The sequence below is a fragment of the Anomalospiza imberbis genome, chromosome 1 (assembly GCF_031753505.1).
Source record: "Anomalospiza imberbis isolate Cuckoo-Finch-1a 21T00152 chromosome 1, ASM3175350v1, whole genome shotgun sequence".
Classification (NCBI taxonomy): domain Eukaryota; kingdom Metazoa; phylum Chordata; class Aves; order Passeriformes; family Viduidae; genus Anomalospiza; species Anomalospiza imberbis.
In genome coordinates this window covers 143050714-143076215 of record NC_089681.1, presented here as the reverse complement: position 1 = coordinate 143076215, position 25502 = coordinate 143050714, and the positions used below count along the sequence as shown (strand labels likewise).

The 25502-nt window shown below is 35.7% G+C and overlaps 1 protein-coding gene across 2 annotated transcripts in view; it reads right to left on the bottom strand.

The window, feature by feature from the left end:
- PTPRN2 (protein tyrosine phosphatase receptor type N2) overlaps positions 1-25502 on the bottom strand; it is a 633132-nt gene that overhangs the window by 330426 nt on the left and 277204 nt on the right. For both annotated transcript variants that reach the window (XM_068174516.1, XM_068174508.1), the window contains exon 11: positions 17863-17942. In XM_068174516.1, the coding sequence (XP_068030617.1) occupies positions 17863-17942 (80 nt within the window). The remainder of the gene's footprint in view (positions 1-17862; positions 17943-25502) is intronic.

Sequence of the window (25502 nt, the reverse complement as noted above, 5' to 3'; positions counted from 1 at the left end):
GTTTTCCTTGGCAGCCTGCTTTGTGCCCAAATTTTCTTCAATATCCAGGAAAGGGGATAGACAAACCAAAGCTTCTCCTAAAAGATGGGAATGCTATGGCATGATAACGAGCAGAGACTCAAATTACAGCTGAGTTAATCCCTGAAGGGATCTCCTTGCCTCTATTGCTATAAATATTGTCAGGAAATAACAAAGTAAGGATTATTTATCTTTTGAAATCACAAAAGCCTTTGCCAAGAATCAGGAGCAAGTTGAGAGGAAAATTTTAGAATGTATGCATTTTGGATTTCAAGTTTCACTGTTGTGTTTTGCTGTTCTTGTCAGCAATTTAGACATTTAAAGAGACATTTAAAGACAATTTAGAGATTTGCTTATACATATGCAGTTTGTTCAGCAAACAGCATTATTTATCTATATTGGATAATTTTGTAGAATCAGATGCTCCTAGAAGAACACTCAGAGATGCTCCAGGCCACAATAATGCAAAGCACTTCTGCAGAGGTGGAAGGAAAACAGGCTGGGGGAGAAAGGTAAGAATAAGTGGCAGTTAATAATAAAACCAAGGTAGCCTTTAAATAAATCAATTTAAATAGCAGTTCCAACCTACCAGAAAACATTTTTCAAAAAGACCTGCTGTTCCCACACATTGATGTGCAAACTGGTGACATTACTTCTATCACAAACTTCACTTGCCAAAAAAATGCAGCCTGATTGGAGAGGAGTCAAAGGCAACGACTGCTGGAGAACTGAAACTGCTACAGTCATTTCTGTGAGAGGGTTATTAAGTGCCCTACTTATTTTTTTTAAAGTGAATGGAGTTTGCTCTTAGTAGAAGCTAGATGTGCACTGAAGTAGAATAAACCATTTGAAAATTACTTTTAAAAGCCACTGGCAACAAAATATTACCCTTTGCCCTTTTCCCCCACTTATTTATTCTGTTGACTAAATACAGCAGCACATGCCCTTTGAGGTGACCCAAGCGCCTAAGATATCAGTATGGGGTGGCCAGAGGTGACTGAGGGCCATGAGAAAACACCACTTTTCTGAAAGAGCTTCTTGCAGCCAAAGTATTGCTCAGTGCCCAAAATGCTACCAGACCATGCTGGGTTTAGTGAGGTACAACCCATCCTCTTTGCATATTGCTTTGGAAATACATTGCTCCAAAAAATGCTGCCCTTCCCTTAGCAAAAGATGTCCATGGCCATATTAATTCAGAAATGCGCTCCAGGGGTGCTTGAAAGAGATCTGAGGGATTTGCTTTCACTGGGAGATGTTGTTTAGTCCGAAATCTAAGCAAGACTCCTGTTGTAGTTAATGGAGAACAACAGGATCCTCGGGGGGATGGTACGCACTTGACCTGTCTTAGACACCAATCATAAGTGTGATAGACATGTATGAGATAGATGAGATAGTGGAGTTCCAGATGAGACAGGCATCTCTCATGGGATGAGATGTATTAGCCTCTGGAAGCACTTATTACACTGCACTGATTGTAACAGGAGCCAAGGTTGACTGGCTTATACTTAAAGCAGCTAAAACGAAAGACACCTGAGTTGGAGGAGACAAAATCCACTCTTACATTTAAATCTGATTACAAAGAATTGAGTTAGCTGACACAATACTGACCATGACTGATTGGGTCCGTGCTCAGAAGGACAACTCCAATTCAACACTGAGCTGCAAGGTAGCCACTGTAATTAGTTGGCATGATGCTAAACACACTTGTTTTTTTCCAAGGCATTCAGTCAACTCAATTTTAACATGAGCAGAATCATTCAGCAGTGAAAGGATGCAGTCTCAGAAATATGGGACAGTTATGAATGATCCACCTGAGGTATTTATGAAAAAAAAAAAATAAAATTCTATCCTGAACACTTCAAAATATATAGCGGCAATGAAGGGAAAATATTAACTCCCATTTTAAAATAGGAAATTACATATGTTCTGATGAACCTATGAATTAGTTTGAAATAAAAATTAGAATTCTGCATTGCTAAACTGAAACCTTTTTTTAAAAAGTAGAAGTGTATGAATGAAAAAAATCAACACATTCTGCTAAGGTACACTGACAATATTTGAAAGTGTTTTCTTTAAAATAAAATGTGAAATTAGCCTGTATACTGTCATAAGTTGAGTGAAGCTATCTTAATTTAAACCACCAAAATTTATGTTGCCATAAGGACAGACAAGGGAGTTTATGCATGTATTGAAACTTTTAAATTCCAGTACCACTTACACATATGAAGACATTTATGTAAAATAGCAGGCATATAATTATAAAGAGAAACAAGTGACAGCAATAATGCATGAATGGTATTTTATGTTTTGCTAAAGATGACTAATGAACTGAATTTCTATGGAAATATAGGGTGCCTGACATTCTCATACCTAACCAATGAGTTCATAATGATTACTGCTATTACAATGAATACAAAATTAATGAATAATAAATTAAATCCTTACACTAAATTGATATTAGGAGCCTCTTTAAGTCATTTTTTGTAACAGTCAAGTCACAATCCATAATAACCTTCTGAGAATAACAAGTTATGGATTTAATTACAGATAAAAAGAAATATCTTCTATTAAAATGTGGGAAATTAAGCCTTAAAAAATTAAAAATAGAGTAGATTTTGGAAAGTAGCAAAGAATGTTCATAAACTAAAATAATAATATTAATGAAAAAGGAAATTAGAATGTCATGTTTTTACATGTAATGTTTTCAAAAGAAATATGCCAGGGTTAGGATAAATGATAAACTAGCCAAGCATACTTATGAAAATTTGTAAAGGTTTATGACATATAAATTTAAAGGAACTCTCTCATTTCTATATACAAATACCTTATCAGAAGAATTTAGCTAACAATCAAAATAAGTGTCATGTCTAAATGTGGTAATCACCACTCGGGATTCAACAGAAATCAAAAACATTGAAGGGAATTTTTGTTCTTACAATCTCTCCAGAAATCTTCTGGAGAAAAGAAAATTGTCAGCTCCACAGATATATAGCATTTCTAAAGTTTAAAGACTCTTGGAAATGAAAGATGGAAGTTATTTTAAGGGACACGACCTTCCTCTGTGTCCTACCACATTTAGTGCTAGAGGTTCTGTATGACTATATTTCATTAATCTGGACATCTTTCAGAATTAAAAAGAATTATTTCACCATAAATCATAAATGTTTTGATTTATCATGATAAATACCAGCCTCTTAAAAGTGATTCTGACAAAGTCACTGGGGTATTTTGGGCTTCCTGTTACACTGCTGGAGACCTGTGACTTCCACCTCCCTTGGCACAAAAGCAGAACCCATCTGAACATTTTGGAACATGTTCAAGAACTGTTTAAGATCTTCACAAACAGAAGATGCACTCAAGTGCATTTCCATCAGGTACAACAGTTCCTGAACAGAATGCTGAAGAGTGAAAATTACTCCTATAACTGAAGTTTCAGACGTGAAAAAAAGAATTAAAGAAAGAATTGTCTCAACACAGAGAAAGACAGAGTACATTTTAAATCTGTAAAAAGTGATTTTGCCCTGGAGTTGGTTTCTGTATGAGTGGCTGTATCTGGTTCCTTTAGCCATGTATCATATCTCCAGCAGTGCTCAGAAGGAAGAGTATGGAAATCAAATACAACTGGTTTCACTTTTTTCAAAAAATGTCTACATTGACTTCTAGGAATTCTCTCTTTAAGGTGATTAAGGTGTCAAAAGAATGCAGAGTATCTTTAAATAAAAAGGGTATGAATGTGCTAACTTTATCACGTGTAAGCATCAACAAAGAGCGTCTCTCCCACATAAGTGCCTGGGCAAGGGTAGGGCTTGACCAGCAATAGATTTCATGTCCTGCAGGGATCCTGCAGGGATCTACCCCAAACTCAGCTTTACCTCTTATGATACCACTATTCATTAAACCAGTAACAGTGGCTTAATGAACAAGTGTGACTTGCAAGATTTTATCCAGAACAGGGACAAGGAGCATGAAGGATGCTCATCAGTAGCATTACTAGATGCACACTAAAAGCCACATTGATGCCTATTCCTAAGGGTGTCAGAACTTGAACTTGAAGGTATCCATGTGATAGTGAAAACATGCTGCGACTGTTTGCTGTGTTACTGACCATTCTGTCGTGATAGCTTCCATTTCTACTTTTTCTCAGTGAAGAAATCTGAGATGCAAACATCTTTTGGAATGAGGATTCTTAGATACTTACTGTCTTCTGTCTAAAGCAAAGATTTTTTTAACTGTATGGCAATATTCCACTAAGTTTGTTTAAAACTCTTAAGGGCAAGTTATAATTCATTTTGGTACATACGCCTCTACACATAAATATCTGCCAACTGTAACATTTATGGTTGTTAGCTGCATAACAGATATCAGTTAATAATGGATATCAGTTTAACAGTTTAACCAAATTAGAACTCTCAAACTCTCTGATGCTCCTTACCTTCCACAGCAAGAAACCATTATTAAGTGGATGCACTTATTCAGACTGGCAAAGAGTAACAGAGAAGCAGAAGAAACATGTAGAAAAATATGTAATAAATATCCAAACACAGCCTCATCCCCACTCTAATAACCAGAGCAGACAATCAGCTTCTTTGTCCAAACTGTCACTGAGGCAAACATCTAGCCAAACCTGCTTTTCTAGCCTTACCACATCTCCCAAGTTCCAGCTCTTTTTTGTCCCCACTACTGATTTCAGATATTTAGTTATTATATGAGAGTTATTCTATTTTCTTGCTGCCAACAGGAAAAAGAGCCTTGGATAGAATGGGAGGAAAAGAACAAAAAAGCAAAATAGCAGGAGGACTGAGAAAACCATTGCAAATATTTGGAGCCCTCCATGTTTACATCAGAAAACCTGAGAGGGGCATCTGATTCTTCAACATAAAGTTAAAAAGATATTAACTTAGCAACAAAAATAGTTATTAACATATTTTACTAAACCTTATAGAAAGCAGAGAATTTGGAGCTGCCAAGTGAAAACAGCTTACTTGCCTAAAATGTCACTTAACTTTGAAACATAAAAGGTTCTGTATCAGGTGGATTTCTCAATCTGAAACACATTAAAAATAATGTTAAAATACTCTTAATTTAATATAAAATAATGTAATAACCTCTCTGACTTCCCAGTTCTCAAGTGGAAATAATTTCCTTTGAAAATCCATTTTACAGCCAAGGGTAGTAACTAGAGCCAGTGTGGTTGATTTTAGCTGCACATTTCCCATTAATGCTAATTTGAGATCCACAGCTATATTGCTGCACATGGGGGCAGGATATACCCTCAAGTTGTTAAATGAATGAAGAGAATGCATACATGGTGATTCCCATGAACAGGAAAAATGCCAAAGAAAGAAATATCACAAAGAATAATATAATACACAAGTAATATAATACACAAAATCCATTCAAAGAAGGAAGGATGGGGAGGGAAAAATAGGAAGCATTTTCTGATCTCTTTCCAAAATCTGTTATGTTGTGGGTTCCCTGCAATGACATAACAGTTGAAAAGGGTTTATCTCCTATAAAACCTCAATCATGAAATCCAGAAGAAAAAATGAATCTTTTTCTCAATTAAAGTCTATGTTTCAGATTAACCTACTGTTCTTTAGACCTAGATTTAAAGATTTATCTCTTTTTGCTCTGGATTATATGCAAAGATTATATGTAAAGGCAAAAACTGTCAGAAGAATATTTTCCTCAGTGTTGCAGCCCCATGACTCTTGCCTGGTAACAGTTCAACAGTTTGTGTGGTAGAGCTGATCAAGGTTAAAAACTACTCAGCAAACCACCAGTGTTTTGATTGCTACTAATGAAGTTCTGCTCCAGCTCCAACTGCAACCACTAAAATATTGCAACCTTCTCTCATTAGGTTTAAGTCTAAGATTTGGCCATCAAATCCTTACTTCCATTTCCACAGTACACACCAATCAGTCCCAAACCATTACCTTTTGATGGTCTGCATTCTTTCTCCAGGTACAGTAAGAATTTCATGGTCACCAAATACCTATATTGGGTATTTTAATTCATGAAGCAAAATCAGAGGGAACAAACACTCAATTGTGTGTGAAATCACTGCAGACCTGAGGGGCTGTCTGGAGTTCAGGAGCATAGCTGAACACCTTGAACTCCTCTGATACCTTCCCTGTTTCTGTCTTGTATATATTATATGTATATATATATTTAGACACACATTCACACATAGAGACACTTTCAGTAGCACAAAGAACACCATGATAAGCAAGAACAATAATTTTTAGTTTAGTCTGATAAAGACATGAATATAACACCACGAAAAGACAAGCAACATTATAAAATAAATGGCACATTAAAATCTTCATTGTTTTCATAATTGTATTAATACAATTATTTGTTTGGAGTTTTTTTTCTTTCATATTTTCTCATACCTTGCTAAAGTACTTTAGCAGTTTAAAAGCCCTCTCAATTAAACAAATCCACTCACAGAGTAGTGCTGGATGAAATGAAAATGCCCACAAGAAAAATAGGAATATTTTTCATCCATCGAATTTTTGCATTTGAAATTTCTAGCAATTGTTTTTTACTTCCAGCACCTTTATTAAGTTCAATAAGTGCATCCTTTTCCTTTCCCTTTCCTCTTTCCTCTTTTTATTTTTATTAATATTTTTCAATGTAAATTAATAGTATTATCATTATTTATTCCTGTGTACATGTATAGCCAAATACACACATTCATAATAAACAGGTCTGATGATTATATATAATACATTTACATATAATACATACTGTGTGTATATATATATAATTCCACATATACATATATACACATAGAAATATACATTTACTCTGTACCACAGATTTCCCATATTTCTCCAATTTTATATTGGATGTTTACTCCTAAGCACCCATTTAGTTAAATTTTGTGAACTCTGATAAATTAAATTACTCTGTATTAATAGTTCACTTATGCTCAGTGCAAAACTACAGTGAAAACTGGTTTCCACAACTTCTAATTACAAACATTAGCTACCTAGGACTTCTCCAGCTGAGCAGATTAGCATAGATCTTCTCTGCTGACAGCTTTGACCTTCACTCCAGCAAACACTTGTCAAAATGCCAAAAGTAATTACCTGGCTGTTTAGGAAGGAGTAATGGGGTGTAGCTACCTACCTTTTCTTGTTACTGATCTAAAATGTCTATAAAACTTTGCCAAGAGGCACCCTCTGGATTTTGGCATATACATTTTTTTCTCATCTGTCTTTTTTTTGTCTTTTTTTTTTTTTCAACAGACTATCAAATATTTGCTATATGATCTCCTGCCAGCCAATCCCATCACAATTCTGGGGGACAGTCTAAATAACCCACTAGATGGGTCTTTCAACAAAAACCATTTTATGACTGCTGTCATCCTGATTTTGTTTCACTGATGCAAGCAAGAAAAAATATATTTAAAAGCAGCAGAAGCAGCACAGAGACAAATGATCATAATTATGCTATGGTGATGGTACTGTCTAACCTCTGAATTATCTTATACATTATAGCTTAATTTTTTTTTTATAAAAATGCTTTTACTGTTCATATTTCAGATTTACAATTAAGAAAACTGAGCTGCAGAGAATTTACAGGTACTACTTGAAAAATCTATGGCTGGATTAAATCTAGAGATGTATTCTGACTTCAGCCAACATAAATTCATACAATTTCTCTTAATCTGGAAAGTTCAAATTTATGGAAAGTATCTTTTAAACATAACAGAGAGATATAACATTTTCCTGAGGACTAGGTAATTCTAGAAAGATTTAAGTATTTTCAGATTATTACAGTGGTCAATTATCTTTAAATCCTGAAAACAATTTTGTCAGACTATGGGAGACATCATCCTCAAATAAGAGCAAGACGAAATGTGAAAAATTTGACTCAATCTTATCTGGTATGTCAGAATGGATATGTGAAGTTCAGGAAAGCTCAAGGTGGGGGTAAAACCCCTTTCTTTGGCCATAGATAGTCCAGAAAACAAACAATTCATGCAAATCAAGTCCCTAGCCTGGTAGTCCCAACATTCCCTAACAACTGTGCACAGTATCAGGCAGGAGCAGCAGCTGCTGAAGGAGCCTTCAGTCCACAGGAGAAAGACTGCTTAAAATGAAGGCAATGTTAACACACAGGTCTGAACACTGCTGACAAGTGTGCCCTTGTGAGCACTGCCAAAAAACTTCTCTTATCTTCAAAAACTCCCCCAAAGCTCTCAAATAATTCCTCGTCCCACTATCAAGAGCTCATTACTTTCAGATACATCCCTCCACAAACTATCAGCAGTAGAAGGTCATGCAAGTGCCTATTTTCACGACAGATGATATGTGAGTCCCCTGGACCTTCTAACGAAGCCTTTTTCAGCCAGAAACCCCCCACCTGCCCCTTCATCCAGGGTCACATTTGTGCCTCCTTCCCAAGATGTCAACCTGTAAATTGTGTTTTACCAAGAGTACAAATTGCTCCCAGGTTCAGGGCAGCTGTCCTTACACACTGCTACCAAAACACCATAGTTCTGGAGAGGGGCCTTTTCATGTTATTACTTTTCTCCAGGTAAAAGGGACAACAACCTGATTCTAATATTAATATATTGATTCTCTGTTTTTTCTCTTATGCTTTAAATAGCAACTATTTTTCATAGACTCCTGAAGTAGCACTGCTCTCACTCACAATTTTTATTGTTTGGCTGATATGAAAGCTACCAGCTAAAATCACAAGACTGCTAATCATTCAATTTCATATATTAAAAATAGGATATTTAGTTACATCAGATAAAGTCTATTTTCCTGTTTGTACCAACTGAAATAAAACACTATCTGTTCCACATTATCCCTGTTCCACATGGTGCCTAGCATTTATTTGCATGCACAGTTTAAAATTGTTCGGTTAATCTTGTTGTTCCACATTTTGAGAAGTTATAATCAATCTCTCTAATAGGGGGAAAAAAGGGTACTGACTGTTCTTTTCAAGGTAAAAATGAGGTTACAATGCTATCTGACCTAAATCAGAGTTTCTTCAATTCCCTTCTTTATGCTTACCTAGAAAGTAACATAATCATCAAAAAAAATTACATAGCCAAATTATTTTTTATATAAAAGCTGCCTGGTATATACTTGCATTACCAGATTTCTTCTAACTGTTGCATTCCTAAATAATTTGTTTTAATATGCTTGGGATGTGCTGTAAACAGAGATAGCATCTTAAGTATACTGCACAAAAATGCATAAAACTTTATTAAAGGACTATAACATTTAGAGATGTCTGGAATTGTATTTATTATTGCTGTATATGTCATCTTGCATATATATTTCAGTTTTCCTGGAAAATGTGCTGCTGCTCATAAAAATGTGAAATAGAAGCAATTTGGCTAAATTATGTGGTGAAATACAATATTAAGCAATTGTCTTGTGGTTGGAGATTTTTGCTTGCTTTAAGTCAGAAATAAAATTAGTTCTCCAGTATTTTAGTGTGGGGATTTTTTGATGCTATGTCCACAGCGGGACCCCCAGGACTGCTGCTATACAAAAAATACAAGTGTTTTGTTTCAGTCACATATTCTCTGTGCAATGGATTTTAGAGCAGCTATTTGCTGATTTGCACCAACTGAAAACTTTCCTACATATAAAATTTACGGATCGGTTTCAAATATCTGTGCATGGAAATCTCTAGCAAGTATAAATGGAAAAAGACTTTCCACTACCATAGTCAAAAACGTATTGGGAGATTTCTTTGGCTTGAAAAACAAAATACCTTGCATTCCAGCTGCAGGGCAGTTTCATCCTGGATTATCAGCTCTGTAGGTGTGAAGAAGCCAGCTGCAGGAATTTTGTTATTTAATAGTATCACACATGGTAATATTTAACAAAATTCAAAATTTTGTATTTTTACTTGATCTTAAATTAATTTTGAATTCTTAAAGAGCTTTAAATATGTTAGCAAAGGACAATGTGTATAAAGGAGACTTATGTAGAAGAAATCAGGATTTGCACCAGAAGATGTTAAGAGATCTATCAATAGAAAAAAAAAAAAAAATGGAGTATGTTACCAAGCAGAAATTACAGGAAGAAGCTTTCCAGTGTACTAAATTCTACCACCCTGACTTCCACCAATCTCCCCAGATTTACATGCAGGATCTATGTATGGCAGCTCTATCATCAACAATGTCTTGGTGATTCTGTGGACAATAGTGATGATTTCTCTCTCAAACTTTTAGCCACCTATGATAAATGTCACTTCAGATAATCTATCTTTTCTCTTTGAATGTAGAGGCAATCTAGGCAACTATTTTTGAATAAATGCCTAACATTTAGACAGCTGCAACAGATTTAGATGAATTCTACCCTCACTATCTAAATGCATTTAGATATATTACCAGAGGGCTCTTTAAAAAAAATCAGTTAAAAAATCTCTATTAACCTCTAAACCACAACAAAAATTACTTAAATAGAAGACTTCTTTTTACCAGTCTCCATAAGCCTGGTTATAGATTTCAGAAAAAAAAACACCTAACAGAAATACATGGGTTTCAATCTAAGCTTCCATTCTATTTCCATTGAACTTCTGTTGGTCAGGTATTAATTATTGTATTCCACAATATTCTAAGATCTATTCTACACCAATGGTTTGTTTCTCCTTATTTTAGTTTAATTGACAAATTTCTACTATTAATGGGTGTAAATAAGAGGCATGAGAATAAAACAGTATAAGCTATCTTTGCTTTAAATTAAAGACTATTAACTACATAATGCCAATTAGCTCTTCTTGTTTTACTCCCCAGTTCTACAAAATTATTAAGTATCTTTACAATTCCCAATAAGTAGCTGGATTTAAGGGTTTATGCTGGAATAGATTATATGACTTTATAAGTTGAACAGAAGGAAGTTCTGCAATTTTCTATTAAAACAGAAAGTGGTTTTAAAGACAAGAAATATTTATCTCTAAAATTAGATACCGCACAGTTATTCTTAGAGGAGAGGGGTGTATGTTCAAATGAATTCTACCCTTATTAATCACAGCAATGAATACCATAATTAGAAGGAAGTCCATGGAGAAGAGTCATAACCGAAGGTACTCGTTATTCTTCAGGATTGAGACACATTTTCTGAATGGTAGCACTTCTCACTTGTTCTATTTTTCACCAGAAGAACAAGGTGGGAAAGAATACCATCTTGAAAACTCATTAATCATTGTATCAGAAATTTGGTACTGCAGGAGACAGTTCAGTTTCTGAATAATCTTCAAAACCATAATGACATCCTTTATTCAACAACGGATGGATTTGAGAAAAATAATTCACATAGATTTGATGATACAGTAGGTGAAAGGAAATTGATCCACTACAGAGGACTCAGGAGGTGAAAAAGGACAATGTGAACTCGAGGTTTGAGGAGAGGAAATCAGGATTTATACCAAAAGACTTAGGAACAGAAAAAGACCTATCAAATCTTCATGTTTCACATTATAGAACAAAGAATTGTAATCCTACTTAAGCCAGGGACATGGCAAGTGAAGTTCAGATGAACCTCACAGCCTCCTGGCTACGTTCTTCAAAGTTTCTGACACAGAAGCTGGCAATTCTCTTCAAACATGAAGTTCTAATTATTCACAGACAGATTCTTTGTTACCATCTCAGAGAGCAAGACAACTTATTGCATGGTCTACAGAAATCTAGATAGAGAGAAGGAATTCACCTGAAGACTTTCAGCTTGTTCTATTTACTTTATCACAGCTGAATTATGATCTGACAGTGACTGACCAATGAATACTTTCAAAACAACCATCACTGCTCACAGCTGTGGGGTAGAAAAAGGAGCCAAGACACTCTGCCAGCATGGACATGTTGGTGCCTGAAGCAAGAGTTCATCTTGCTGGGACTTCTCACAAGACTTGCAAAGCTTATTCCCAGAATCAACAAGCAAACCAAGGCTGGCTATAGTGATTTTGCTTTTTGAAACTGAAGTTTCCTCCTTTTTATGACACAGAATTCAGATCTCCTGCACTGACAGCCACCATGAAAAACAAGGTGGATATTATTAGCAAACCAGCACAAAAAATTACTGTCAAATTTCATGATGTCAGCAAGAGAAGCAGTACATTGGAGGCAGAATAAGGCATAGATACTTTCTTCACCAACTGGATGCAGGCTCACAAAGACTCAGCCACTTAGTCATCCTAATTAAGAGCAGAACTATGATATCTTGGACCACTCCAAACCAATCAAACACCAGCAGCTGAAAACAACACACAGGGTAAGTTAACTCTAAGGGGTTTGAAGTATTTGTTTAACTCAAAAGGACTGTTTAATGGTAAAAGCTAAGGATGGTGTTTTGTCTGTTTAGAGCTGCCAGCTTCAACAAAAATATTTATACTCAATGTCAAAAAGTTCTACTGCATACTATTTGTCATGGATATTTCAGCTCAGCTGGAACATGACCAAAATTTGTAGATGTTAAATCTCAAAATCTGTAAGATCACAGATTTAATCATTTGCAGTCATTTAAAGCTGATGAGAAATTCTATATGTTTTTAAATCTATTCCAATAACTTTGAGGTAGTGTCTTTATTCAAATTAACTTGTCATATTGCATAATACAGTAAAATTTGAATAACAATACATCATGTTTTGCATTTTTATGTTTCAGTAGAATTAATTTTGTGATGTTTTATTTTCAGAATTAAATCATTCACAGAGAAATGATTTTTAGACAAAAAGTTCATGATTCAGCAACCTACTCTGTAAGTCATGATAATAGTCCCCTTCAGACCATGTGCAGTTTGAAAATGTGAATTTCACCAACAGGGCAACAGAAAACTTAAAAAAAGCCAAAAAAAAAAAAAAAGAGAGAAAGAAAAAAGCTAACCACAAAAATCATCCAAATCAATGGTTTCATTAAAAGTTATGGAAACTAAAAAAAAAAAAAAGAAGAAGAAAACTTTTCTTTATGTTCCTATATATGCATTAAATAAATCAAAATATCTGACTTTCCATACTGGTGTGTATCACAAGCTATCTTAGGCACAAGAACCTGCACACAAGACCTGTTAATTCCCTAATATCTGGTTATGCACAGCCTTTCAATGTGCTGTCTGTCCCCATCACTACCTTGCCTACACTATGCCCACAGCTCTTTGTTTTTCAGTCTGCCCCTGAACACCTAAAATGTTGCACTTCAACACAACACAGCACAGAAAGAAATGGAATCATGACTCTAACACTAAAAGGCATTTCAGCAGTGCTGAGCACCTGTGCCCAAAACTCTCCTACATCTCTTTTCCCTGTGTTCAGAATATATATGACCATTACAGGCACCCAATGCCAAAATTCTTTGCTTGGAAACTTCAGAAGTTTCCACTTTTCTAATTATCACTGTCCTTGCCTAAACAGTATGATTCTGGACTACATATAAAGTAATTTCATTCCTCATTTCTATATCAAATATATTACAATTTTATATAGAGTTATTCTACTGATAATTGTTCTTTGCTAGGTTTCTCCTGACATTTAAACTGAAGAGAAAAGAAATATACATTTGTTTGTCTAAATGATGACGTGCCAATTGTAATTACTCCTACAGCAGGTAACTTATGTCTTGAGAAAGTTTATTACTTCAAAACATTGAGATTAAATTACATTGCACCACCAAACTTGACTTATTAAATGGAAATAGGCCAGAGGACAGCAACTTGATGAAAGATGTACTCTATCATTTGAATGTCAAAGTGTGTAAAGCTGGCAAAATGTTGGGTGTCCTGCTCTAGAACAAATAAAGGTGTTGTTAATATGAGAAAACAAGCTATTCACAACTTTAAATTACTCTGTTGTCAGCTTCCCCATATAATTATATAGCCCTAGAAACCAAAAAAAAAAAAAAACAAAAAACAACCAAAAGTAATCAAAACATTTACACAGAATTGGAACTGTAAATTACTGGGGAAAAAAAGTTTTATCAGCAAGAATGTCTCTAAAGGATTTTAGAGAGCTTATTTTGCCTCAAAACAGGTCATGTGCTTATTCTTCACCAAAAAGAATAAACCTCAAACTCCAAGACAAAAGGGGCAACCATTTTTATTATCATACTTCCATATATCTGTTTTTTAGTGGATATTTTAAGTCATTCACCTCCCTGCATAGTTGCTAAATAGTCCCATGTCTTCTCTAACCTGCATATTTTTCAAACTCCACAGAAGAAGATGGAAAACTTTAAATATAGTTCCCTATATTTAAACCTTAAATAGTGCAAGGAAAATATGAAGTGTATCCATTTTGGTTACAAAAATATATGCTACATGAGTAATAAGACCAAACTGCTGCACAGAAACTGTTCTTGTGGCTATCAGTGAGACTTGGATGTACATAACACCTGCACAAAAAGATTCCTTTTTGCAAATCTGAATAATTTACATTCCTATACTTATTATAGCATCTGATTACCTCAATTTCCAAATTCTTTTCATTTCTAAGGATGTGACAGACTGTGAAATTCTTCTTTCCATTTGGTCTCTTCATTTCTGTAAACAAGATCTGCTTTCCAAGCTCCTGGAAGGATGTCAAGTTACCTAACAGCAGTACAGCATGGAATTATGCATTTACCTGTGCTTACCTTGGAAGTATACATTGATTTATTCTTCTTTGGCTTCCCTTGGTAAACTGAGTACTTGGAATGCTTTTCTTTAAGATATTGTTGACTTTAAAATTTTATAATTACAGCTAGAGCCTGAAAAAACTTCTTATGTAAGTATATATTGCTGTTGATTTTTTCAGATAATTTATTTTTGGCTTAGAGATCTGGAAGTAAGACATTTGCTTAAAATAAATGAACTGATTAGTGAGTACATTGACAAGCACTGCAACTTCATAAGTTAGAAAGGAAAAATAAGACACTTTTAAAATTTAAAACATTTGAGGGATGGATAGAATTGTGAGCTCTTTATTTTTTATGTAAAGGACAAATACAAGGTTTAGTTATGACAATACTATGGCCACACTGAAATACCAAGAGGAGCTTATGTAAAACTCCTAAAAACCTCTTTCTGCAGCCATCAAATCCTGAAAGTTTTAATTCACTAAACAAACGGAAGTAAAAAAATGCTTGGGATATGAATGTAATAAAGAGTAGGAAAATTACTGCATAAAATATGAATTTAAATTGGTGAATATGCAGAAATACTTAGAATCATAGAACATTATGGTTGGAGAAGACCTCCAAGACCATCAAGTCCAACCTCAACCAAATACCACCATGCCCACTGAACCATATCCCAAAGGGCCACATCTGTTTGGTTTTGTACACTTCCAGGGATGGTGACTCCAGCCTGTTCCAGTGCTTAACCACCCTTTCAGTGACATTTTTCCTAATATCCAACCTGAACCTCCTTTGGGACATCTTGAGGTTATTTCCCCTTGTCCTGTTGCTGGTTGCCTGAGAGGAGACTGACCTCCACCTGGCTACAGCCTCCTTTGAGGCAGTTGTAGGGAGTGATAAGGTCTCCACTGAGCCTCCTTTTCTCCAGCTCTCTCAGCCATTCCTCACAGGGTTTATGTTCCAGATCTTTCACCACTTTGTTGCCCTTTCTCTGGGGTGGCATTATTTTGTCCCCAGAAACTCCCCAAGAAAAATACTCTTGGTATTTTTCAGCAGCATTTAAGTTAAGGAAGTTGAAAACAACTACTTTGATTCCAGTGGTAAGAAAAACCAGAATGTTATATCTTGAGTTTTGCTGAAATAAACCAGTCACAGCATTTTTACTTTTCAGAGCAGTTTGTTAGGAACAGGCCAAGGAACATCAGGAACCTCCTGGACTTGACAATATTTCCACAGCCTTGCTACATTTCAGTGGATGTGTATTCCATTCATTTCCTTATGTGTAAACTTTTGAATACATGTAAGCTTCATTATCCACAGCTGGAAAAACTATAAACTGCATTCTGAATTATTTTAAACCTGCCTTCTGCTAGTTTCATCTGTTCCTGCAATTATACAGTCTTGTCCATATTCACTGTACAACTCTAGAGCTGACAGACCTTTTACCTACCATAGTATTTTTCTTTTTTTTCAAAATAAAGTTCCCTTTCTTACTGCACCACTGGTTATATGGAAGATATTCCATACTTACAGTCATGACTTCTGCCTTTCCCTGGATCTTTCCATTTCAACCAGAATTTCAAATCTATCTGAGGTATGAGAAGCAGTACTATGTGTGGTATTTAAATACAGGCAAATGACATATTTATGAAAGAATAAATGATAGTATTCTGTTTTCTATTCCATTCCAAATAATTCTTAAAACCACTTTTCCTTGTTCAACTGATAATGGAGACTGAACTGTCATTTTCATCAAATTACCTATTACTACACTAAGTACATTACTATGTAGACCTTGTATGCAAAGCTATTTTTTCTCCATTGAAATTTTTACTGTAATTTACAATTAAATTCATCTGCCATTTTGAGTCCATTCACTCAGCTTTACACATTTCTAAGATCAACTTTCACCTTCAATACTGTGAATAATTCAGTATTAGCAGGATTTCTCACCAACCTGCTCCCTCTCTTTTCTAATTCACTCATAACTATGTTCAATGTTACAGTCCAAGCAGAGATCCTTCCACCTTTTTTTTTCACTATCTTAGCCTTTTAGAAAACTAATACTTTTTTCCTAATCTCTGTTTCTTGCCTCCCAACCAATTAGTGATTCACCATTTTTCTGTTCCATATTCCACATCCTAAGAAATTATTGTTTTTCCTTAGAAACTTCTGGGAAGACCTTGTCAAAAGCCTCTGGCAATCCAGGCAGGCTCTACCATTAGCATCATATTTGTTGACCCTTCCAGAGAGATTCAACAAGTTTACAAGACAGGGAAGATCATTGTAATAAAAAAGCCTTACTAATGTTTCCCAGGAAACAAATCATACCCATTAATGAGTCACATAATTCAGTGTTTATTGTAGATTTGGAGTTCTGACAACACACATCTAGAGTTTTTTGACCCTTGCTACTCTTTAATCACCAGTTAACAAGACTCTTCTCCAATGCAAAGGGTTCTGCAAAGGAAAGTTCTGGTCTAGGAGCTACCCCAGTTCTTTTTGTAACTAAATCCATCCATAGTGAAGCAAAAGGAGAAGTTAATGAACAGACTGGAACTCCTAGTGTTTATTTTCATGAACTTTTCTGGTTTCTGTTTTCAAGCAATATTGCAACTCATTTACTTCTGATTTTTAAAGCCTATCAATTGAGTAATTTGGAATCAAATCAGTCATCAATTCAGATAATTTGCAAAAATTGTTTTTTTCCGTCAACAACTCCATAATACAGTTAATAGCCAAGCTGAAAAGGAGCCAATAGGAGTCCTTAGAACAGTGGTACTTACTCAGAAGCATCTTAATTATAGAAATGCAGACTTTACTTCCAAGATTAACTTGTCATTGAAATAGTTGAAACAGCACAACAAAAAAGCCATATTTCTACCATTTTTTGTTCCAGAAATTAAGGCTAAGGTGTAATAACATTTTTGTTCCCTGAGAAAAAGTAACAGAAAAGTGATCATCTTTTACAAATGAATAATGTGCTTTTATATTTTTTACAACACTGAAGAGTTTTTCACCACACTGGAACTTGATGACAAGCCTCTATTTAATTTTCTTGACAAACAAGGTAGTCTCAAACAGTTTTAATGGACTCAAAGATGTTAAACTTCTATTTTTCATGTGCCACTCACCTCTCAACTCTCTCCCACTTTAAATGTCTGTCTTTGGGAAAACAGGATGTGTCTGTGTTGTTTGCAGTGGTACTGACTGCTAAACAGACATGTGGGTGGTCACAGTTTGGGAAAGGAGGACAAGGACTTACCTGCTTCTTTGGCAACATCTGCAGTTGAAATATTTTGGAGGTTTGAGTGCACTCGGAAGGTCACAGCTGGTCCCAGCACGCTGAAAGAAGTTATTAAAAAATGTAAGATTCGTAATCAAGAGACATGGCATAATATCCCTTATCAAAAATAGGTTTTTAAAGAGAACCTATTAAGACACCATTTAGCCCTCTTCCTTTTGCTTCATTAGCTACATTTGCATACATTTTTATACCTCTTGTGGCTTCCTGTGTGTATTTTGTGCCCGTCTGAAAGAATTCCAATGACATTAACTAAACTTCAGAACACTTCTGTAAATACTATTCTTATTATGAAGATGGCAAAATGGAGGCGCTGAAATTGTTATTCAGTCAAGTACAGCATAGATCATCACTGGAATTCAGCATCCAAAGAAGATTACATGTGTTTTCACATTTTATATTCCCAATATCAACAAAATTTTAGTTCCTGTTGTCACAACTGTAAGTCAGAGGGACAATATTAAAAACCCAGAATATTTATCTTAATCATATTCTGCAAGAATTTGGGTGGAGAACAGATTCTGGATATATCTGGTCCAACAGCTGCTTTTGACCAGAAAAATACCACAAAGTATTCATCTTTTGACAACAGAGGGGATCACAATTTTTGAGAGGAAATTATTTGACTCTGTGAAGACCTTTCTTTGTGTAGTCTGATGGTCCTTTATGGCACTAAAATCTATAAGATGTTTACAGAGGAAGGTACTGATTAGATATAGAATGGCATTGTACTCAGGATTTCACCACAAAATATCACTGTGTAATTTTAAAGAAAAATAAATCTGTATTAGTAATGTTGCATTCATTCTCCATCCATCCCAATAAACATCCTACATGTACATCTGATGAAAGGAAAGAAATTTCAGGTGTGATGTCCTTATAACTATACTTAAATACTTATCTAAAAAACACATAAGAAAAATACACATAAAAATATAGTGAATGTATTATTGAAGAAAAATTTCTGGGGAACAACAGACCATATGAATTATCATGCAAGAATTTACAGAGGAAAAGAGAATAGGGTCTGAAGAAAAATAAAAATTGGCACTATTTTATAAAGGTTTACTTACATAATATGTATTATGCAAGTTCCTAAGATTTTTTAAACTCATATTATCAGTGAAAAGAATTATATTTATACTATGAAGAGCAACCCTGCTTAGAAGGTCAAGTGCATGGGCTAGAACTGTACATGTAACAGCTTTTGACTTCCTATGGCCATGGCTTAGGAGAGAATGAAATCTGAAAAATTACTGCAAAAAAGAAATAACTTGAAAAATATTTTGTTTCAGGACTTGAAATGAAGTATTAAATTATTCTTTTAGTAACATGTTCATCTCTTACAATCATAGAATGGACTGCACTTAATGAAGTGTGCTTAATTGCATCACATATATCCTAGACAGAAATACCTTTAAACTTTTTCCATTTCACACAGAAAAAAACATTTTCTTAACTATAAGACTTCATTTTGAGGTTATAAAGGGAATCAGAGTAAGAATAAGAATAAGAAATATCCTTTCATCTTTTACTAGGCAAAGCATGCACTGCATACATTTTATTCTGGAGTTAACAATCATTTTTCTTGAAGTACTCTTGGAGGGAGGGGAGAAAACGAAAACAGACTTTATTGTTAAAGGACTCTCTAAAAGCCTGGTCACTAATGGCCAAAAAACACTTCTAATAATGCCAGGCAAGTATAGAACATTTGTCAACATCATATTAATATTATGGATTAAAGTACTCACCAATTGCAAGTACTTTTTATGTGAGATAATGGCTTCACAAAAATCCAGAATGTTCACTAACCCTGAGATAATCAACCATAAAATGCACCTGTTTCAGGACACCAAACACTGACACTAACTAATCTTGAACTGTCCTTCTTTCTGTGTTGCCACCCTGAGAGAAATGCTGATTCCTCTCAGGTGCTCAGATATTTACAGTGCCATTAGGAGTCTGCTTTAAATAAAAGCAGCATCACCCCAGTATGCAGCTCTTGCATGACCAAGATAGGAGGGAAAGAAAAACCAATTTCAGATATTCCCCCCAAATCTTCACTGCATGGTCCATTATAGCTGAGAACCTAGAACCAACACAAAATTTCAACCACAATGCAGTTACACTTCAGCTCTATCAGCAAAGATAAAAAGTTTCCTGCCCTCCTTCCCTTACCTGAATGCTTTACTTTTACCTTCCAGCCACTCCCCACTCCCTCCCACTTGTCCTGCCCTGCCCCTCTCCCGGCAGCCTTGCACTTCCTGGCATCAGTAAAATCACATAGATTAAAACTGGATCATTTCAGTGACCCAGGCCAGGCACTGAGAGACAAGGATTTCCAAGCAGTGAAGCCTGCCAGCAGCCATCCCACTATTTTCTACTGACTCCACCTGGATAATCCAGGAACACGGGAAGATCTGAGCGATGCCCACATCAGTGTTGCCATAAGTACTGTCATTTCTCCTCACTGCTCAGGGAAAACAAGAACAAATAAGGAAAGGAAGCAAGGAAAAAATTCCTTTTGCAAGTTGGATGATACTGAGTTAAGACCATCCTTTTGCAGGAAAGAATAAATCTCGGAATCATTTAAAACACCCACTCATATGTTGCTCTGTGGGACATTGTTTTCCTCTACTGTAACAATGAATTATTGTATATTAGAAATCACCTGAGCACCACATCAGCCTGGCTTCACTAGGAATATTTGCAAAACATAGAAAACAAAGCAGCTTTTGTCACAACTTTTTGCACATTGGCATTCTGTTTATTTAAAAGCAAACAAAAGACCTTGAGATTACTTGGTCAAAATTGCATTTCTGCTTGATGTTTTGGGAACTGACTGCTTCAGGAGCTCATAAAATGAGATTTTTCTCATGGGGGATCCTGGCAAAAGCACTCAATAAATAAACATTTCAATAACAAAAGATGCTCTTTAGGGAATTCCTCACTGTTCATTATGTGTTGGATGAGAACATTTAAACAAAACCAGTAATTATTTGACTGCAAAATATTTTTAAAAGACTTTTTAACAAGAGGTCAACCAGCCTGAAAAAAGGTTTCAAGATGTATAAAATGCAACTCTAAAAGGAAATTTGAGTTGGGTAGATGAGACTGCTTTCCTGTGTCAGACCCTCTGAAACCTGGCTAACATTAATGACAATTGTCTTCAAACTGCTCTAAATACAGGGGGGCTCACTGAGGTGCACACATTTGTTTAGAAGCTGATGAATTGCAAGCAAACCATTCCCACAGTGAAGGGAAGTGCTGGGGGAGCAGAGACATCACTCCTGCTGTACCTTACCCTAACCAGCACTTACACAGCTGGGCAGGAGAAAACAGTCACATAGAAACCACATTGACCAGGCTGAAACCTCACCCACATCTGACATCTGCTGCAACTGAGGTTAAAAATGTTAGACAGTATTTTTTGTCTATCCCTGCCCTGAGCTGCATGCTACTACAATAACCCCCAGGTAAATTTGTAGTCATTTTTTTCTGGCACAAATGAACTTAAACTCACTTAAGTAAGTGAAGATTGTGAATTTTAGAAGGCATCTGGACTATACAATGTAATTGCACTTATCACTTTTTCCTTATACTTTCTTAATTTTTTTTTAATAAAGGTAAGCAGTTCTGGCTTCAAGGGTAATAAATAGAGACTTCTCCCTACACAAAATGTAATGTCTGTTGCAATGACCTGCTAAATTTATTATTTGAACTTTACCAACTAATTACCCTCCCCATTGGCTGTCACAACTTTTGCCTTTTTTTTTTTCACTTACAATAATGTTGCCTTCAGTCATAATAAGGGTTTTTTTTTAACAAAGACATTCTAAGCATATTGCAAATTGTCATCCTTATGTGCTTTTGTCTTTTATTCTGTTTACTAGAGATGAAATAATTACAGTGTTTATACCAAAATGACTTGAAGGTTGATTGCTGATTTAATAATATCCCCTCCCCTTGGGTTTATATTTCCCATCTGAAGGTGGGAGGGTGCACAGCACACACAGAAACAAAGAATATTCTTTGTATAAAATAGAAGTATTTCTTTTGTTAATTGTTTTACAACTAACAGCATTCTTCTTATATTTTCCCTGTCAACAAATGAATGATCTGAATAAACAGAGCTGGAGCGTGATCAATATGGCAAGGTCCATATCACTTTCAAGCCGTAGGTTATAATTACATTTATGAATGACAGGATTTAAATCTCCATAAATGATGTACCAAGCTTTGCACGCCTGCTCCTCTCCCTCGTGTGCGCGTCCTTCAGCATTACAGGATCACACCGCGCGTTCGCTGGGAGACGCAGTCACAGTCTATCATACCCCCTAGTGGAAAAGGATTTGAGAAACAAGTGCCAACATGGGGCTGTGGACTCTTGAAGATGAGACATAGAGCTGATGCCAGATGGAAATGATTTGAGGTGGCATCTCATTTTTAAGATACAGGCAGAGTGCAATTTCTCAAGACTGAAGGAAGATGAGGAGATAAGGATTGGCTATTTCCAACATGAAACATTCTCTTAATGACCCTATTTAATAAAACAGGGCTTGCCTTAATAAAGCTTAGATTTGAAATTAAAGTCACTACTTGTCTATATGTTCATTTCAAAATCCTTTAATCTCTGGAGGTTAAGAAAAGCAATTAGTAACGCTCCAGAGGACTATGCAAAGCAAATTTTATAGCAGTGAAGGTAATTGTCTCAGGAAACGTTTGGTGGGCTTGAACTAATGACTTGCAATGTGTACACATTTCAATGCCTTCTGTGTTTAGGAATTTGAAGCTTATGTCCATTGTTTATATTGCACTGAAGTCTCCTTTTCACCTTCTCAATTTTGGAAAAATTAAGATGCTCATGTTGCTGTAAATGTTTTATATATTATATTTAGAGGTATATAAACATAGTTATGTCAAATCAAATCAATGGGGAGAAGCACATAATTAGCAGAGGCATTTTTATATGACAGTATGCTTCTACAACATGATTTACAGAGAAAAGCAAAGGCAGAAAATTTCAGCTGGACATTGACACATAATACATGAATGGATTAAAAGATGTACACTGGCTGTTTTGTTCTCCTTCTGATACTCAGTGTTTGACCAACGTTTTTGACCAGAACTGTTGACCAGAATTTATTTTGTGAAGCATTGCATCATACTGTATTTAAATTACAGAAGCAGGTACCTGACTGAGTTTCAAAGAATCAGGAAAGCTTGCAAAGGATGTATTGTGCTGACCTGCTACAAAATAACATCCCTGAACTATTGAGTAGAGAATTATTGATCATCACTCAGACTTAATACTAAAAAGACACACATCTCTCACTCTTTAATATCTTTACTGTTCAAAGATTTGCTTCACTTTGCACCTGGACTGCAGAAATATCAATGTGGAGCTGTATGTATTCTCACATTCCTATTGACAGGTATGTATGCACAGCCAGTGATCAATTAAAAAATCTTTTTCTGTTTCAGCAAAATGAGCCCTTCTCAGTAAACTATCAACATGCTCCCTAAAGTGCAGAATGATGCACAGTATTCCACAACACCCTGCAATAAAGCAAGTAATATATTATTTATTAATATTTATATCATTCATATACACTAAGCATGAACAGTTTGCACCATTCTCTGAAGTGTTCTTGCACTAAACACAGCATAGAGAGAGAAAGTTAAAGACTTGTTGTACTGGCATTCCACTTGGTGTCTGACAGTGACCAGGTACTAAAGATGGAAAAGCAAAATCCCTGCTAAGGGAGAGACACTAACTGCAGTGCTCACCAGGTAGTGGCTGATTTCCTATCACCACTTGAATTTCATTAGAGGGGTTTTCACCAGGCAGCTGGGAGGCAGAACAGGTAGACCACAAAGATTAGAAAGATTGACAGCTTCAGAGCAATCACATCTCGCAAATGCAGCTACATGGAAACAAAACTTAGGTCTGGATTTGATGGTTGCGGCCCAGACTTACTTCTGCATGTTACATTCTTCATAAATCAGGTAAGGCCTTGGGCACCTTGTCGTGCCCTCTTCTCTCCCCCTTACATGATAAGCACTGAGGAGTGACGGCACAGAGCAGCATTTCAGCAGCAGAGAAGAGGCCGCGACAAGGTGCTCAAATAATGCAATGCCTGACACACTACTGGCATTAGAGTAATTTCCAGACTAAAGTCACAGGAAAGGGATGACTGGTCCAGAAAGGGACACTTTCCAAAAACAGCAGTCCATGTCTGGTGGGTCTCTGATACTGATACTAAAAGATAGAGCTTTAATTATTTTACATTAATCATTAATTTTGTATTAATCATTTAATCTATATGCATCAAAATTGTGCTAAGTACACTGATCCTAATTTACATTGCAAAAGATGATGAAAGAGTATTTTAAAGATTTTACAACTTGCTTCATCTGAGGTGAAGATTATTTTGCTAAGCCTACAATTTAAATGATTTTAAAAAGAGACAACGCTTAATTTAGAGATTGATGCTACACTCAGTTTGCCCTATTTTTATTCTTCACAAAGTGCAACTTTTGATGATTACTCAATATCTATGAATAATTTGCAGAGTTTTAAAATAATTTTTCTATTAATCTGTCACAAGCCATGAAACTTGACATTTTCACCACACTGAGTACATGAAAGTTGCCAGCTTTGCCTGCCATGCAAATAAGGTTCTTAATTACAGTATTTAAAAGAACAAACCATACAAGTGCTATAATTTCTTATGGCAAAAAAACCCAACCTGTTTGGACCCTGCGAGGGTGGAAAAATGGTCTCAAAAAGCTTCTTAAATGTACAGTGTTTTTTCTTGTACTCCCCAAGGTTTAAGCTAAAGGATAAAATTTATGTTGTAAAAAAGAAAAAAAAAAGGCATTCTATTTATATTTCCATTCTCCTTGTTTATACTTTGTATCTACAAACAGCAAACATTTTTCATTTTCACCCAGTAAGCCTTCAATGCATTTTACTGGCCTCAGCCCTACTCACCCTCTACACAGCTGTGTTGTTAATGGAACTGGCTGAAAGCACATAGAAAATTTGTCTGCTGGGATGACAGTCACCTTTTGCTCTGCTTGCACAAATGACTTTCAAACCTTAATGAGGAGCATGACTCACATGTTAGGGTTGTTACAGAGGTACAGGTTCAGAATATTCAGAGCTTTGATAGCATCCATGTAGGACACAAATTTCTTGCATCAGTATCAGGCAGCACAACCAAAGACAAAAAAAAACTCCCAAACTTTGCTACAGTCTTAGTTCAAAAGGCTACCAAATTCTGAGTGCTACAACCAGAGCTCTCCTGCTTGTCCTCATAAGGACTTGCTGGCTTCTCCTTTAGCTCTGGGAACATCAATGAGAAGATTTGTTCTCGAGGCTCCCCTGCCAGCTGTGAGGTAGAGATATTTCCTTGGCAAAGGAGGCGCTGCAAGTGCAATTTATTTGGCTTCTTCAGTTACACCTACAGATGCATGTTTGCTCTGTCTTTATGGCTCTTAAGGAATACAAATCCTTCCACAGGCAGGCTGTAATTCAACTTATTGACCTGTTTATGCAATATTTACTGGCTAGGCTGTAACAAAACTGCAAAAGA